The sequence below is a fragment of the Notamacropus eugenii genome, chromosome 6 (genome assembly GCF_028372415.1).
Source record: "Notamacropus eugenii isolate mMacEug1 chromosome 6, mMacEug1.pri_v2, whole genome shotgun sequence".
Taxonomy (NCBI): Eukaryota; Metazoa; Chordata; class Mammalia; order Diprotodontia; family Macropodidae; genus Notamacropus; species Notamacropus eugenii.
This window is the reverse complement of record NC_092877.1, coordinates 380582237-380597657: the sequence shown is the minus strand read 5'-3', so window position 1 is coordinate 380597657 and position 15421 is coordinate 380582237. Positions and strand designations below refer to the sequence as shown.

General features: G+C 41.3%; 1 protein-coding gene across 4 annotated transcripts in view; it reads right to left on the bottom strand.

The window, feature by feature from the left end:
• Positions 1-15421, bottom strand: part of LPP (LIM domain containing preferred translocation partner in lipoma) — a 666236-nt gene that overhangs the window by 147227 nt on the left and 503588 nt on the right. For all 4 annotated transcript variants that reach the window (XM_072618829.1, XM_072618831.1, XM_072618830.1 and 1 more), the window contains one exon: positions 7191-7314. In XM_072618829.1, coding sequence (XP_072474930.1) covers positions 7191-7314 — 124 coding nt within the window. The remainder of the gene's footprint in view (positions 1-7190; positions 7315-15421) is intronic.

The following is a 15421-nucleotide window of genomic DNA, read 5'->3' as shown; positions in this document are numbered from 1 at the left end:
CAGAGCTCTTTGGGGCTGACTTGTAGCTGAAAATGAGGGAACTATGACTCAGGAAAACATACGCACATGAACTGGAAAGTACTTCCCCAAAGGTGCTGTTTGGAGAGTTCTGTTCTGACCAGCACTGTTCTGACTAGTATGAATCATCGCCTGATAAGACGGATCTAGGTTGAGTTGACAAAAATAGCAACCCCATCCCCATCCCCCAAAGAATTGACCTTTTCTGGCCCCTGTCCTCCATTAGGGTTGGATTTCTGCTTCTCAACTAGGTAGGGAACTGCTGCCCTCCAGCTTCCTGTATTCACAGTTGAAGCATCAGTAATCACTGTGCCTGAGGACTTGTCCCTGGGACCCAAAAAGCACCCCCTTCCTCCTTCTACTATCTACAGGGTCCTGAGTTTGGAAAATGCTGTGTTGATGAGAACAGAACAGGAGGGGAAGCTAATTCAGTGCTTAAGAATATGCTATAAACAATTATTTGACTAAACATTAGTGTGTACTAAAATGGGATAAATAAATTAAAAAAAAAAAAACTTAAGAAAAATAATTATTTATTTAGCCCTGGAAACATGTATTACCCTGGGCAAACATGCTTTTAGTAGCAGTTGAGAGGGAGAGACAGTCAGAGAGACAGAAAGATACAGAAAAAGACAGACACACAGACATAGAGATGTAGACACAGGGTGAGGCAGAAAAAATGGAAGGAAGGAAGGAAGGAAGGAAGGAAGGAAGGAAGGAAGGAAGGAAGGAAGGAAGGAAGGAAGGAAGGAAGGAAGGAAGGAAGGAAGGAAGGAAAACAGATTTCCATCAATCTAAAAGCAGTCCTCCATTGAGACACATGAACACCTTGTAGCAAACACTGTAAAATGAGCTTGTTTCTGATCAATGTCTCCTTTCTTTGGTTTTGAAATTTTTTTCTTCCATTGTGGGTTTGGGATTTTTAATTAATTAGGACATTTTCTTGTGAAAACATGATTTTTATTGCTTGAAGTTCCATCTGCACCTGCTCCTCTGGACCACCTGGAGCAATGTCCCCATCGGTATCAGAAATATGGTTGGCGTGGAAAGTCATTTTCTTCTCACAAATTGGGAAATGCATGAGGAGTACAGGAGGAATCATTTGTTGCCCCCAGCTGGGGCTCTCCAAGCACGTTTCAAAGCAACCCTATTTTTCTACTTTGTAACCAATTATGAAGCCTGGCCCAAAGGCATTCAGTTGCTCATTTACTCACTGACTGGGATCATAGTCAGTGACAAGTCAGGAACTGATGTCTCCTAGGCAATTGTGGATCAATGCATGATAGAAGAGCATACCAAGACATCACTATAAGAAAGGACCGATATGAGGCATTCAGAGAAACATGAGAAGACTGGGATGAACTGACACAAAGTGAAGGAAAAAGATCCTGATGTACAAAGATGACAAAAACAGAACAGAAAGAAAGCACTGAAATGAAGATGAATATTTTCCAATTTTCAATCATCAACTTGGTCTAGGAAGGCAGGTGAGGAACTATAGTCCACAAGAAGGAAAATAAACTGAACATGGCAGTCATGGACCTGAACTCGAATCCCAACAATCCCATAGTGGCCAACTCCCTGCCCCATCTAGCCTCAGACTCTTCTGCTATAAAAGAAAGGCACTGTTTATACGCTGTCCAAGGTCCTGTGTTGTTCCAGAAGTTGTTGTTCCTAGGCAACCTTTCTCTTTTTATTGGAGAAGTAGGAGATTCTGGGTGTAGAGTGCTGTTTTACCATCACCTGCATTCAAGAGATCAGTTGGATTGGCTAAACTCTTTTTCTTACTTAGAATGACAGAACCATAGAGTTTGAAAGTCAAAGGGACCTTAGATTCATCTGGACCAACCAATACCTCCAAAAGAATCCTTGCTACCACTTGCCAAATAAAGGGTACAAAAGAATGTCCACTTGGTGACAGGAGTAGCAAATGAGGACAAAGAAAAGTGGAATAAGCTTACCTTGAGATGCTTCCATTTTATGAGATGAACAACATGGACAACACCACCACCAGTGGCTGCATTGGAAACAAACCCTCGGAGCCTAGTTCCCATTTAAGTAGTCAACAGTCCCTTCTTCCTTATATCCTTCCCTTTGCATTGCAAATGTCAGGAACCAAGCACAGTTGAAGACCCTCTTATAACAAGGTTGGACATCATTTTGATTCTCTTCCTAACTTCCCAGAGAAGGTTCACTTACCCAGTTGCTCTCTGTAGCATTTCATCTCTAGGTTCATGGGCAGGAGTGGAGGGGAGAGTATGAGGGAAGTGGGGTCCTGATTTGGTGCCACTCAGCAAGACATAATAATATAATAATAATATCAGAAGTCTTACAATCCAGAGGCTAAAGGACAAATTATTTCTAATGATGAATATTTGTGAAAGGCTCCTGTAAAATCACAACAGGTCTTTAAACAATTTTCTATATAGACTATATATTAAATGGATCAAATTTAAAGACAGAAAGAGAATAAATGGGACCCAGAACACAAAATGAAGAGATAATTGTGAGCTCATGTTCAACAACATGAAGGTCTGGATTGGGAGGCCACCATGTGGTCTAGCATAGCCTCCCTCTGCAGGAAAGCTGATGGATTTCATGCCAAACAACTCCTGCCTACCTCCAGAACCACTCAACCTCACAGCTGCTACACATCAGGAATCTTTCCTTTTTAAATGAACAAGAGGGTATCCCTCTGAAGCACTGGGTTTCTCTGCCAAGAAGCTGAAGGTTTGAAGTAAATGTGCTTCAAGGACAGTGAGAACAGAATGTCATCTTCTTTCATAGTAAGTGAGAATTAGAAGGTACACAGTAACAAGCCAACACACACACACACATACACACACACACGTAAAATAAAGACATCCACGTTCTAGTCCTAGCACATTGTTAGTGTCCACCTCATTGACTTTAACATTCAAATCCAGACCTCCTCTCTGCTCATCCAAGCCCTGACACTTGCTCCAGTCTCCATCAGTGATCTCATCTCTCCAGGCTCCTTCCAGCACTTGGTGGGAGAGTCTGCTGCTGCAAAGACCTGGGTAGCAGTTGCCCATGGAAACACGTAGATCAGGGATTCAGGCAGGCAGGCACTCAAATGAAGGCAGGCAGCCTCATTGCCTATGGGTTTATGCTGGAAGACCAACTGACTGGCTAACTGAACCAGATGAGGAGCTTTCTCCAATTTCTGACTTTTCTTATGTTTCTCTCCTTCAATTGTGCTTCTATTCTATATTCAAGGATGCCATTGTTGGTCTGAAAACAGACTCAAAAGCTCAGTTCAGAGGTCATGACCTGTGTTTGTCTTAAAGAATTGGACTCTTCCTTCTAAACTCACTCTCTTGGGAAGTGAAAGCATCCGCCGAAGTATTTCTAAGAGTGGTTGAAATAGACAGGAGCCCATACAATACATATTTATAAACTACCTTTTCATGGGAAACCAGGTTAGAAAAGTGCCCAAATGGTATCAAGGTGCAATGGCTTTTCACTTGTGTCTTGGCAGAAGAAAGATATACATTTGTGGTGTTTGCTGACACACTTCTGAGGTATTAAGAGGTAGCTCAGATATAACTAAGGTGGAATGAAACTGGGCTTCCTTTCCAGGGACATGACAGAGACTGGGTCAAGACTAGACCCTCCCCCTCTGCTTGACCTCTAGCTACTTGTCCTGACCAAAAGTGGAAATAAATATTGATTCCCACACCAATCAACCTCACCCATTTCTATACCTATACACAAGCTTGCCCACCTTCCTAGAATGAATTCCACTGCCCCTCCTGTCCCTCTCAAAAACAAACATCTTTCTAAGCTATCTTCAAGTGCCACCTCCTACAAGAAGACTATTTACCCTCCCGTGGCTAGATTCTGCCTCAAACCTAGCAATAACTTTATATTCATTTTGAAAAGTTTTTATACTTATATGAGGACTTACTATGATAATTAGCTCCTTCTCAGCCTAGAGGCACCAGGAAGGCCCCACAGAGATTCATGTGGTTCACTCTTCTTAGAAGTTGATATGAGATGAACAGTTAAGAATAAAATCACAATTGTTCCAAGTTCCCAGTTAGGAAAATTACTAACATTCAGGAAGAGATTTGCCTCTCTACCTTAACAGATCTACCTATCTATCTACCTATCTATCTATCCATCTATCTACCTGTCTGTCTGTCTGTCTATCTATCGTTAATCACTGGCTTCTGTGGGATTAATGAAGCAGAGATAATGAAAACATTGGCAAAACTATACATGTGATGATGGAACTCCTAACTGTGGAGGGAAATATGAGGAAAAGTAAGATCTATACTCTACATGCTACAAAAAGGAAGCATTACTATATTTATACATCGATCCATCCACCATCCATCCACCATCTATCTATCTATCTATCTATCTATCTATCTATCTATCTATCTATCTATCTATCTATCACAAAGTGATCAAGAGGCTAAGACTCACTGGAAACCTCACATTGCCACCCATGCAGGAAAACCTCACCTACAAGATAGGAACCCAGAGTAACCTCAGGCTATAGCCTAGACAAGAGGACTAATCTGAATCTGTTCTCTCAGACTTCCCCACATGAATGCCCATTGTATGGGGTACAAGAAGAGATTGATAGTGACTAGTGACCCCCCTGCAATGCACAGTCTCTTCCACTCCCATGCATAGAAGAACCAACAGTCTAATGTTTCACCATGAAACCAAAGTTTTATTTTGATGTGCCAGTGCATTCTCTTTTTGCAAGACTCTACAAAGAATCCATATATTGGGAATGCAAAGTCCAGTGACCTAGTTAGTCTGGCAGCTCCAAGACGCAGCAAGTAAGAGTGCTGGGCCTGGAGTCAGCAACACCTGAATTCAAATACAGCCTCAGGTATTTACCAGCTCTGGGACCCCAAACAAGTCACTTAACCTTTTTTGCCTCAGCTTCCTCTCCAGCAAAATAGAGGAACTGGTAGCATCTACTTCCCAGGGTTGTTGTGAAGGTAGAACGAGAGCATATCTGTGAAGCACTTTGAGTCTTATAAAATAGTAGCAATTGTGGAGAAGTCAGTATCAACCTTGTTCATTGCACCAGAGTTTGAAGTGACTGCTGCAGGAGTGACTTCCTAAAGCTTATGTTAGTGACCCTCAGCAGGGAAGACGCACACGCACTCAAGGCACACAGCAAAGACAAGCTGTCTACTGGCAACCAAGTGCACAGAACATTCTATTAGCGCTTCACAAGGATGGTGCCCTAGCTTATGATGATGCACTGGAAGGTTATTATTCTGATTTTACAGAGAGAGACAGACAGACAACAGACAGACAGAGAGATGGACATGTCTACGATTATAAAACTTGTCAGGGGCCAGGATGATGAAAGAATGCCAAACAGGCCTAAAGACAAACAAGGGCCCTGATGCCCTATGGGATATGGGAGATGGACAAGCAATGCTTTGACAGAGAAACGAGGGCAGAATCATATCAAAGGGTGGGGCTTTTTATCTGGAACCCACAAGGTGCACCTGATTTGAACAAGTGACCTTTCTCCAGCCAGTCTATTCAAATAGAATTATTTCTACCAAATATTTCCATGACTTAAGAGAATGTCTCAGAGCTGTCCAAAAAAGGTTAATTAGATTCTTCAAATCAAAGGCTCATCATCAGAAAGAATTGCAGGCATGGGCTGGTAGGTTTGCTGCCATTCTCTTGAAGGTGTAAAAACTATATACTTTTACTTAAATACTTGTCAAGATATTAGGAGACACTGTTTGGCCCAGCAAGCTGTGTCCTCTGACTTCATGGGATTTTTTCCAACTATACTTATGACTGGTGTACTCCCAAAGGTTCCAGGGGGGTCTGCTTACTTTGAGATTTTTTCATTTGTGAAAGGGTCCAGCTCCCTTTGTCTATACCAGGATATAAATTCACACCCCTAAGAGCTGCGGACTGTATACAGTTTAGCCTATATCTAGGTGGAGTTAACTCCCTGGAGAAAGATATGTGAGTGATTTCATTTTAAGTCAAAGATCAGCACCCAAAAAATGGCAGTGGGAGGGGTGCCCCTTGTACTGGGATGAGTAGGTAAAGCAGTGATCTGTACATTTTCAAAAAATCCTTTGGTTAGAGCAACTGAGGATGGGGCCTTTTCTTGGCTCCCTGAACTCTAGGGTGCTCCTAGAAGAGTTTACAAAGTCTTTTCATTCCCACCCTGTTATGATTAGGCATCACGAACCCTGGTGAGGGAACAGAGTTTAAGAGAGGATGAGTGATGTGTCTAAGGTCACACCCTCTTGATTCAACCTCTGCCTCCTGGCCTTGTTTTGTTCTATCATGTCACAATATCCTTTGATAGATTGCAATCAAATTTGTTGAAACCAAACCAATAAAATGTAAGTCAGTCAGCTGACAGCCATTTACAGTGCTACAGTTCCCATGGCAATTGGTCAGAACTTTCAATTGCAGCCTGCAGGACCACAGCCAGACTTCCATTTGGCAATCGTCGCCTTACACTCTCTGCCATCCACTTTGAACCATCATGGCTTTCAACTCTGCATCCTGAATGGTCTGTCCCATGCATTTGGGATTACTCTTTATGTGTCTCTAGACCCGTTTTTCTTTTCACTAGCTTAGGATCCCTGTCTTAGCAGATGTTAAGGAGCAGAGATGTCCTCAGTGAGATGTCCTTACTATTCCTCTTGACTCACCAATATCTTGCTCACTTTGGGATGGTCCTCTCTCACCTGCCCTCTCCCTATCTTAGTCCTATCTATTCTCTACAGGCTTTTTGAATCCCAGACTCTGCCATACGCCTTCCTTAGGAAGCCTTCCCAGTCATCTCTGATCTGTCACTCTTGGAAGAGGCACAGTCCAGGTGCCATCACTCTGCACAAGAACTTTCCCCTCAGATGTGACCTTCTAACTACTCTGGATGGACCTTGAAGGTCTCCACCATCACAAGTTGAGCCCCTTCAAGATGGGATTGTGGTTCTGTTTGCAGCTTGGTGCATTTACTGATTGAACCACCTACATGGTCCTGGGCAAGTGACTCAGTATCTCTAAGCCTCAAGCACCACATCTGCAGAGTCATCAGCACATTCAATGACATTCCTCCAGACAGATCACCAGGTAGAGCATCTAAGGACAAAGGACAATGGTTTTTTAGTGATCCATCCCGAAGTGGCACTTACCAAAATATTCATCAGAGGGAGGATTCTCCATGTCATACAGCATCTTCTTGGTGAGATGTTCCAATTCATCCTCTGGGCGGAAGGACGGGCCAGAAGTAGGGGCCCCAGGACCTGGGTGGCCACCCTGGAAGAGGGAGAAGACAAACACCTTCAGATTTCCCAAACCTCTAGCAAGCCCTTCATCTGTGCAAGACAGGACTTCGAAGTGGATAAATTATTAGATCCCTCTGTATGTGTGTGGGGGTGGCTGGGAGCTCACACATACACACACACGTACATGGTTGTCTAAGTGGATAGACAGACAGAATCTCAGAACTTAAAGAGAAACTGATGACCATCAGGTCAAATTTGTACTTGGAAAGGCATCCCCCAACTCAACACACCCCAAAAGTGGCCATTCAGCCTTGCATTAAAGGCCTCCAATAATGGAGAACCTACAACCTTTCAAGGCAACTCATTTCTCTTGGGGGACAGCACTCAGCCCTGGGAGTGTCCTGGTATTGATCTCCTTGAGACCAATAACTGTTTTTGCCTTTTCTTCCCACTCCCCTCCACACATACAGTGCCTGGAAACTTGGAGGCACTTAAATGCTACTGGACACAAATGATTGTCTAAATTTCCCTCTTTGTCCCTTCCACCTATGACTCATGGTTCTACCCAGAACAAAGTTTAAACCTTTTTTCTACATGATAACCCTTCTGGGTTAAGGCTGCTTCAACTTATTCACCCCTCATTCAAGTTGCAGCTCTTCTGCTTCCTACAATATGTGACCACGCCTCAGTTTCTTCATATGTAAAAATGGGGAGAAGAGCTGCTTTACATGATTTATGATCCCATGATCTAAGGATTTAAGACCATGGAAGGGTCGTAAGGCTGATTATCCGGATATCAGCCCAGGGAAGCTTGACCGAGGTTCTACAGATTGACCACAGTGAGATGAGGTTCCCAGGCATCAGGAGTCTCTAATAGTGTTTGTGATGTTAAGATGAGCCTATGTCACTGGAGCACAGATCCACAGAGATGGAACCATAGTTTCTTGGAATATTGAGACACATTTGCATACTGCACTCTATAAAAGTGATAAGGTATTATGTAATGATGACATGTTACACAGTAAACAAAAAGGAATCAATAGAGGAAACTTTGGTAGCCCAATAAACAAAAGGAAGCCAGCCACCATAGGCTCCACCAGTTCTAAGGAGGTTCCAAAGACTGTCTGTATTCCAAATCAACAAATTAACACATACAGATTCACCAATGCACAGAGAAAGGAAACCTGATTTTATGGAAGGGCCTGCAACTTCTCAGACAATCCAGGGCAGTTACTGACTTAGCATGCCTCATGGACAAGATATAGGCCTTCTCATATGACTCAGGCTGATAGAAACCAAGGTACTCTCTGGCAGTCTGGGGCAGACAGAAAATTATCCCCCATGGGTACCATGAACCATGGAGAGGATAGAATTGGATGGACAGATTTGCAAATTGAAGGTACCCTAGCAGGTACTTCCCTTAGATTGAGTAGCAGTATAGCCCTTAAGGCTCATGAACAAGTGGGCCACTGCTCCAAGGACCCCCTGAGCTGTCCATGATGCAAGGCATTTTATCATCCTACCTATCAAGTATTTCCCTTCAACCCTGACATCCCTTCTGTGTATTGAGTCCATATCACATATGCTCCTATCTGAATCCAAGTTGTTCACCACCCAGAGACTGCAATCTCCCTATTAGCAGATAAGAGTTATATTGTTGTCTTGGCATCTCCATCTCCTGCTACACATGTATTTGAGAAAGACTTTTTAAATGGAATTCAATACACATTCTGTGGAACCACTGCTGCAAACATAGCCCTGGACACTCATTCTGGGTCTTGGCTGGCTATCACAGAGTCAGAAACAGGAACTTTTTGTGGTGATCTACAAGGAAATGGGCCAGGCATGTATCTGCCCCTCTCTGCTATGGAGAGTTTCAATTCTTGCTGGTTTATTTGCATAGAAAAGCAAGAGCAGGACCCAAGAAGAATGCTAAGTAAAGACAATGGGAGGCAGTGTGGGTCCCAAAGAAGGGTTAATATATTGTCTTATTTTCAGAAATGGAAATGACAGAAGTGGCAAGAGGACCAGCCAAGCTTGGTGTCAGGAGACACTTGGGCTCAAATCATTCTCTAGACACTGAACATCAAGCCTGGGCTTGTTCACTTGTAAAACAGGGATTGGGGGACTTAGAGCTGAAATGAGACCCAGAGGTCAGCTCCATGACAGGTATAAGCATGTTTCCAACAATGATCAACTCAAAAGATCATTGTACAGATGAGGAAACTGAGGCACAGGAACTTGCTTAGGCTCATACAGTTGGTAAACTCCTGAGGCAAAGAAACAACACACACACACACACACACATACACACACACACGACAAACAGGGCCTAGTGGCAATAGTCGTTAGAAGTTCCTCATAGCATCTAGTAGATGTTTGAGGGAGGGATGGCAGAGAGCATTGTTCCCATTTTACTCCATTTACAAAATGGAGGCTCCAAAATGGTAAGAAACGCAATTGTTATATAGAATTACTCTTTCAGACAACTTGAATGCATCTGGTTCTTTGGAAAGACTCCTAAAGCATTGGAAGATTTATGAGAACCCAAGCAATGTCAGGAAAGCAAAAGAAGGAAAATAAAATACAAAATGGCCACAGAGATGGATATGGAAAAAGGAAGAAATACCCTGCAATGTGACCCTGTGGAATCCTCATGCCCTGGCCTAGCCTTTCCCCACCCTTTCCTGCAGAAGTGGGGACCTATGGGCACATAATGGCAGACTGGAGTGAGGCATTTAGCAGTTTGGGTGAACTGGTTTTTGTCTAGATTTTTGTTTTAGGAGATTGTTTGCTGGTAGAAGAAGAAGCACATTTAGAATTAAAGGTGATACAAAAATATGTCTACATAATGATATATGTGTACGCAGGTATACATATGTATGTGTTATATAGAATGTAGTAAATATGATAAAAATAATGACATGATAGGACATGATATAATATGAAATATAATACGATACAATATAATATACAATATAATAAAATATAAATGTAATATGTAAACACATACATATATACACACATATAAAATACATATATTTTGTGTATATAAAGACACACTTTTTTTAAAATAAAAATCTTTTCCACTTAAGGTCTGGAGACTGGGCTTCAAAGCACCCAGGACAGTCCTCAAAAAGCTCCTGGGGCTTTTTTTAATTTCTAATTCCCTTGGTCTTCATGTAGCACCTTTCCTCGAAGAAGTTTCAACTATTTCACAGACACTGGCAACCAAACAAACAGAACACTTTGCCATGAGGCTGGGAGAAAAGGAACTCCCTCATTAAATTAGAAAGTTCAAAAAAGAAAAAAATCACACAGAATAACCATCCCAAACAAAACCAAACTCTGTCTTCTGGAAACAAACCGAAACAAACTAACAACCAAAAAAACAGCAAAAACATCTAAAAGTACAATAAGGAAAACTGAGTCAGGCCCATTGGAGGGGAGGAGCAGGACTGAAAACTACACAGGTATGGTCTGAAAGGGACCGAGAAGATCAAATGTGGCAGGCAAAATCAGGCATCTGGGACAAGAATAGCCAAAAGGGTCCTTGTTGTTCTCGTTCCTTCCTAGCTGCTGGGGGTCCTGCCACACTCTTCCTTCTCAGTAGACTGCCTTTAAGAAGAATAGAGGAGGCCATTCTCCTGGTCTCCCCCCATGATTTCTGCTTCTTCAGCTGTTTCAGTCATTTCTAGTCAAGTTTAACTCTTCCTGAACCCTGTGGGGTTTTTTTGGCAGAGATATTAGAGGAGTTTGCCATTTCTTTCTCCAGCTCATATTACAGATGAGGAACTTGAGGCAACCAAGGTGAAGTGACTTGCCCAGAGTCATACACTAAGTGTCTGAAGCCATATTTGAAGTTAGGTCTTCCTGACTCCAGACTTGGCCCTCTGCACCACCACTGCTTCACCCAGCTACCCTAGAAGCTCCTCTTTCGTTCAGTTTGTCAGTGCTCCAAACACTATGCATTTGACTGTGGTTATCTGGGATCAGGTCGGAGGTGAAGGGCCAGGCTGTGTGCAGAGTTCACCCTCTTTCTCAAGATCAGAAATCTACAGAGAGTCTGAGGAAATTAGATTGGAAATGAAGTGGGTTTGGGGGAGGGGGTTAAAAACTTTCCCAGCCACAATTTCCCTGTTTTACTTTGTGTTACTCATTTCCTTTTTCTCTGTCTTTGAGAAAATTATAATGATAATTAGAATAATAGTACGTTCATAATTCAGATTGGTCATGGGAAAGTAAAAATGAGGCGAGCAATACCTCAGTGGTCCGTGAGCCCATCTGCAGGAGGAAGACATGAAGGAGCAGGAAGGGACCTGGGTGACCTCCAGGCCGCCCATTCCACTAGAGGACAACTATCTGACAGGAAGTTTGTCCTGACATCATGAAGCCATTTGGATAGATCTTACACTCTTCCGTTACACAAATACTGGGAAAGAGCCAGAGTCCAAGGATGCTAATTCTGAATTTCATGTTTCATGGATGGAAAGTTCCTCATGGTGAGGGAAACTTTCATGATTTTACCAGTCCAATGTCTGTTTCATCCTCAATCTAAAAGGAAATAGCAGGTTTTCCTCTGGGAATATAGCCTTAGCTTCTCCCAATGTAGCACTTACATTTCAAGAAAAATAAAAAAAGAATGAATTTCAAACATCAAAATTGCCAGTATCTTTTAGCTTATAAAAAACAAAGAAGGCAACACATAATTCTTTTCATTCTCCAAGTGTTGTTTCTTGTTTCCATGAAAAAAAAAAAAAAAACCTTGGGCAAATAATATATTAGGAAAATATATCGCAGGATTGACCTCACTGGGATAATTTCCTTTTAAGAAATCATCTTTTTGACACAATTATTCCCCTGCCGGTGTGAAGTCAGAGAATCAGACACTATAATCAACAAAAAATTCTAGCCACAGGACAAAAGAGTGATGTGTGGTGAGAGTAAGGAGAAAGCAGATTTCTAACAATGATCTACTCAAGAGAGGTGACATGAAAATAAAATGTTTACACAGATGAGGAAGAAGTGGGGAAACATATGAAGATGGGTGATCAGAAACAAAGACAGAGGAAGACTGACATAAACATAAAGACTGAGTGAAAGACCTAAGGTAGATCTTTCCTATGTCGGAGTAAACGTCACAGATGATAAGGTGGTGTGGAAAGGCTGTGACTCATTTGGTGGATTTTCATCCTCATCAATGCAAGTATGGAACTATACATTCACTGAGATTTTAAGCTGTAAGCTTCTAAAGCCTGTGAGAGCACCTAGCCTTGCCAGCCCTTCTCCAGGAAGGTCTCCACAACTGAACCCAATACTTCAGATTCTGGCTCCGGTGAGGTACTAAGGGACCGTAACTATCCCTTCTCCCTCCTTTAGGACCTCACAGCTCTCTTAATCAAGCTTAAGATTGCTCAAGCTTCTTTTGACTGCTATATCATGACACTGACTCATATTGTGCTTATAGTGCACTGAACCCCACAGGGCTATTTATCAGAACAGCTCTGAAAACACAACTTCCCAAAATTACTAATTACAAATATGATCACACACACACACACACACACACACACACACACACACACACACACACACCACTGTGAGATTTTATGTTTAACCTCATTAATTTTCAACAAATTAGATTCAGGCCTTCTCTGTCCCCCTACAACCTTCTCCCATATACCTCCCAATACTTACATGTTGCTTTTGGTAACTGGGTTCATTTATTTTATGTCAAACTTAGGTTACTGAAAACTGTTTTTTATTTTGGAACCCAACTCTGTCCTGGCAATATGTCAGGCACAAATTTGATAAGCATCCCAACAATGAACAAATACATGAATGAAAAAAGCATTACTAGTGGTTAGTAGGCACTTACTAGGTACCAGGAATCTATGACATTTTCTAAGTTACTGGTAGAGCATTAACCAGCTCAAGGACAAACACAGATGTCTGAGGTACTCTACTACAGATGCTTTTCCAAGTCAACAGTGAAAAACAGTCACTAATGGCCACATGTACCATCCAGTCATTTTATCACTGAAAAATCCACCTAATCCTCTGATCTTCCAACCCATGTCTCTCCATCTTGTCCACAAGGAGAGCATATGAAATTTAGCAACACCTTGGCTGAAATCCAGGCTAAAGTATAGCTAGAAAGAGCTTGAAAAGCTAGTCAGCAGCTTGCTAAAGGAGAATCAAAAAAATGCTGGGGAAAATAACACCTTTAAAAATAGGCTAACTCAATTGGAAAAAGAGGTCCAAAAAGTCAACAAGGAGAAGAAGGCTTTAAAAAGCTGAATTAGCGAAATGGAAAAGAAGATTCAAAAGCTCACTGAACAAAATAGTTCTTTAAAAATGAGAGTGGAGTTCAAGGAAGGTAATGACTATACGATAAACCAAGAAGTTACAAAACAAAACCAAAAGACTGAAAAAATAGAAGATAAAGTGAAACATCTCATTGGAAAAACAACTGACCTGGAAAATAGATCCAGAAGAGACAATTTAAAAATTGTGGGACTACCTGAAAGCCATGATCAAAAAAAGAGCCTAGACATTACCTTTCATGAAATTATCAAAGAAAACTGCTCTGATATTCTAGAACCAGAGGGCAAAATAAATATTGAAAGAATCCACCGATCACCTCCTTAAAGAGACCTGAAAAGAGAAACTCCTGGGAATATTGTGGCCAAATTTCAGAATTCCCAGGTCAAGGAGAAAATATTGCAAGCAGTTAAAAAAAAAACAAAACAATTCGAGTATTGTGGAAATACAACCAGGATAACACAGGATCTGGCAGCTTCTACATTAAGGGATCAAAAAGCTTGGAATAGGATATTCCAGAAGTCAAAGGAACTGGGATTAAAACCAAGAATCACCTCCCCAGCAAAACTGAGTATAATACTTCAAGGGGAAAAAAAATGGTCATTCAATGATATAGAGGACTTTCAAGCATTCATGATGAAAATAGAACTGAATAGAAAATATGACTTTCAAACACAAGAATCAAAAGCAGCATGAAAAGGTAAACAGGAAAGAGAAATCATAAAGGACTTTCTAAAGCTGAACTGTTTACATTCCTATATAGAAAGATAATATTTATAACTCTTGAAACTTTTCTCAGTATTTGGGTAGGTGGAGGGATTATACACACATCATATATATGTATATACACACACACACATACATGTGCATATATATACACATGTATGCATATATACACACACATATATGTATATGTTGATAACTATCTCAATATAATTGTTCCCTTTTGTAATCCTATGTATTTTATGCATTTATGAACATTATTCTAATGAAGGTCCTACAGGTTTCATCTGCTGTTCAAAATGGGTGCATGACATAACAAAGTATTAAGACTTCTGATTTAAGACATAGGGTATTTTTTTGATAGTTTAAAACAGAAAGAAGGAACCTGAGTTCCAATCACTTGCAATGATTCAATGAATTATAAGACACATTCAAATGTCTAGAGGATAAAAACCTACAGTTATATGGTGAGAAAAGAAACTTAAGGACCAAGCCACCCGAAAAACCCACACAGACCTCCTTCTCTCCTCTCAGAAAAGAAGAAAACGTTTTTCTTGGAAGAATATTTTCTCATAGACATTGGTTGCTACTACTCATCAAACTTTTTCCACTTCCAGTCTCCTTGCAAAGCAGAGTTGGCCATGGTCTTTCCAAGGTAATGCTAGGAACATGCAAGCTCCAGAGTGATTTTGGTAGGGGTCCAGAACACTAATTCTAAAGGATTAGATGTCTTACATCTACCAATGACCCAGGATAAGTTTGGAGGGCCTTGTCACCAGGTCAGGTTGGCAGCAAAAGAAAGAATATGTCAGCCACAGAATTATACAAGTCCTGTCTATCAATTCTTTAAATAGACATTGACCAACATTCAAGTTGGTGCTTCAAATAGACAAGCATTGCTATAATCCATGATGATGGGCTTTTGTAGGTGTGCTGGAGCCTTATTAAATGCAAAAGTGGCACCATTCATGAGGAAGAATCAACCCTTTCACTTATATTTCAGAGATGGAAAATAAACATCTTGGAATATAATATTCCAGAGTGCAAAGGAGCTAGGATTACAAGCAAGAGTACCAACCAAGTCTATCCAG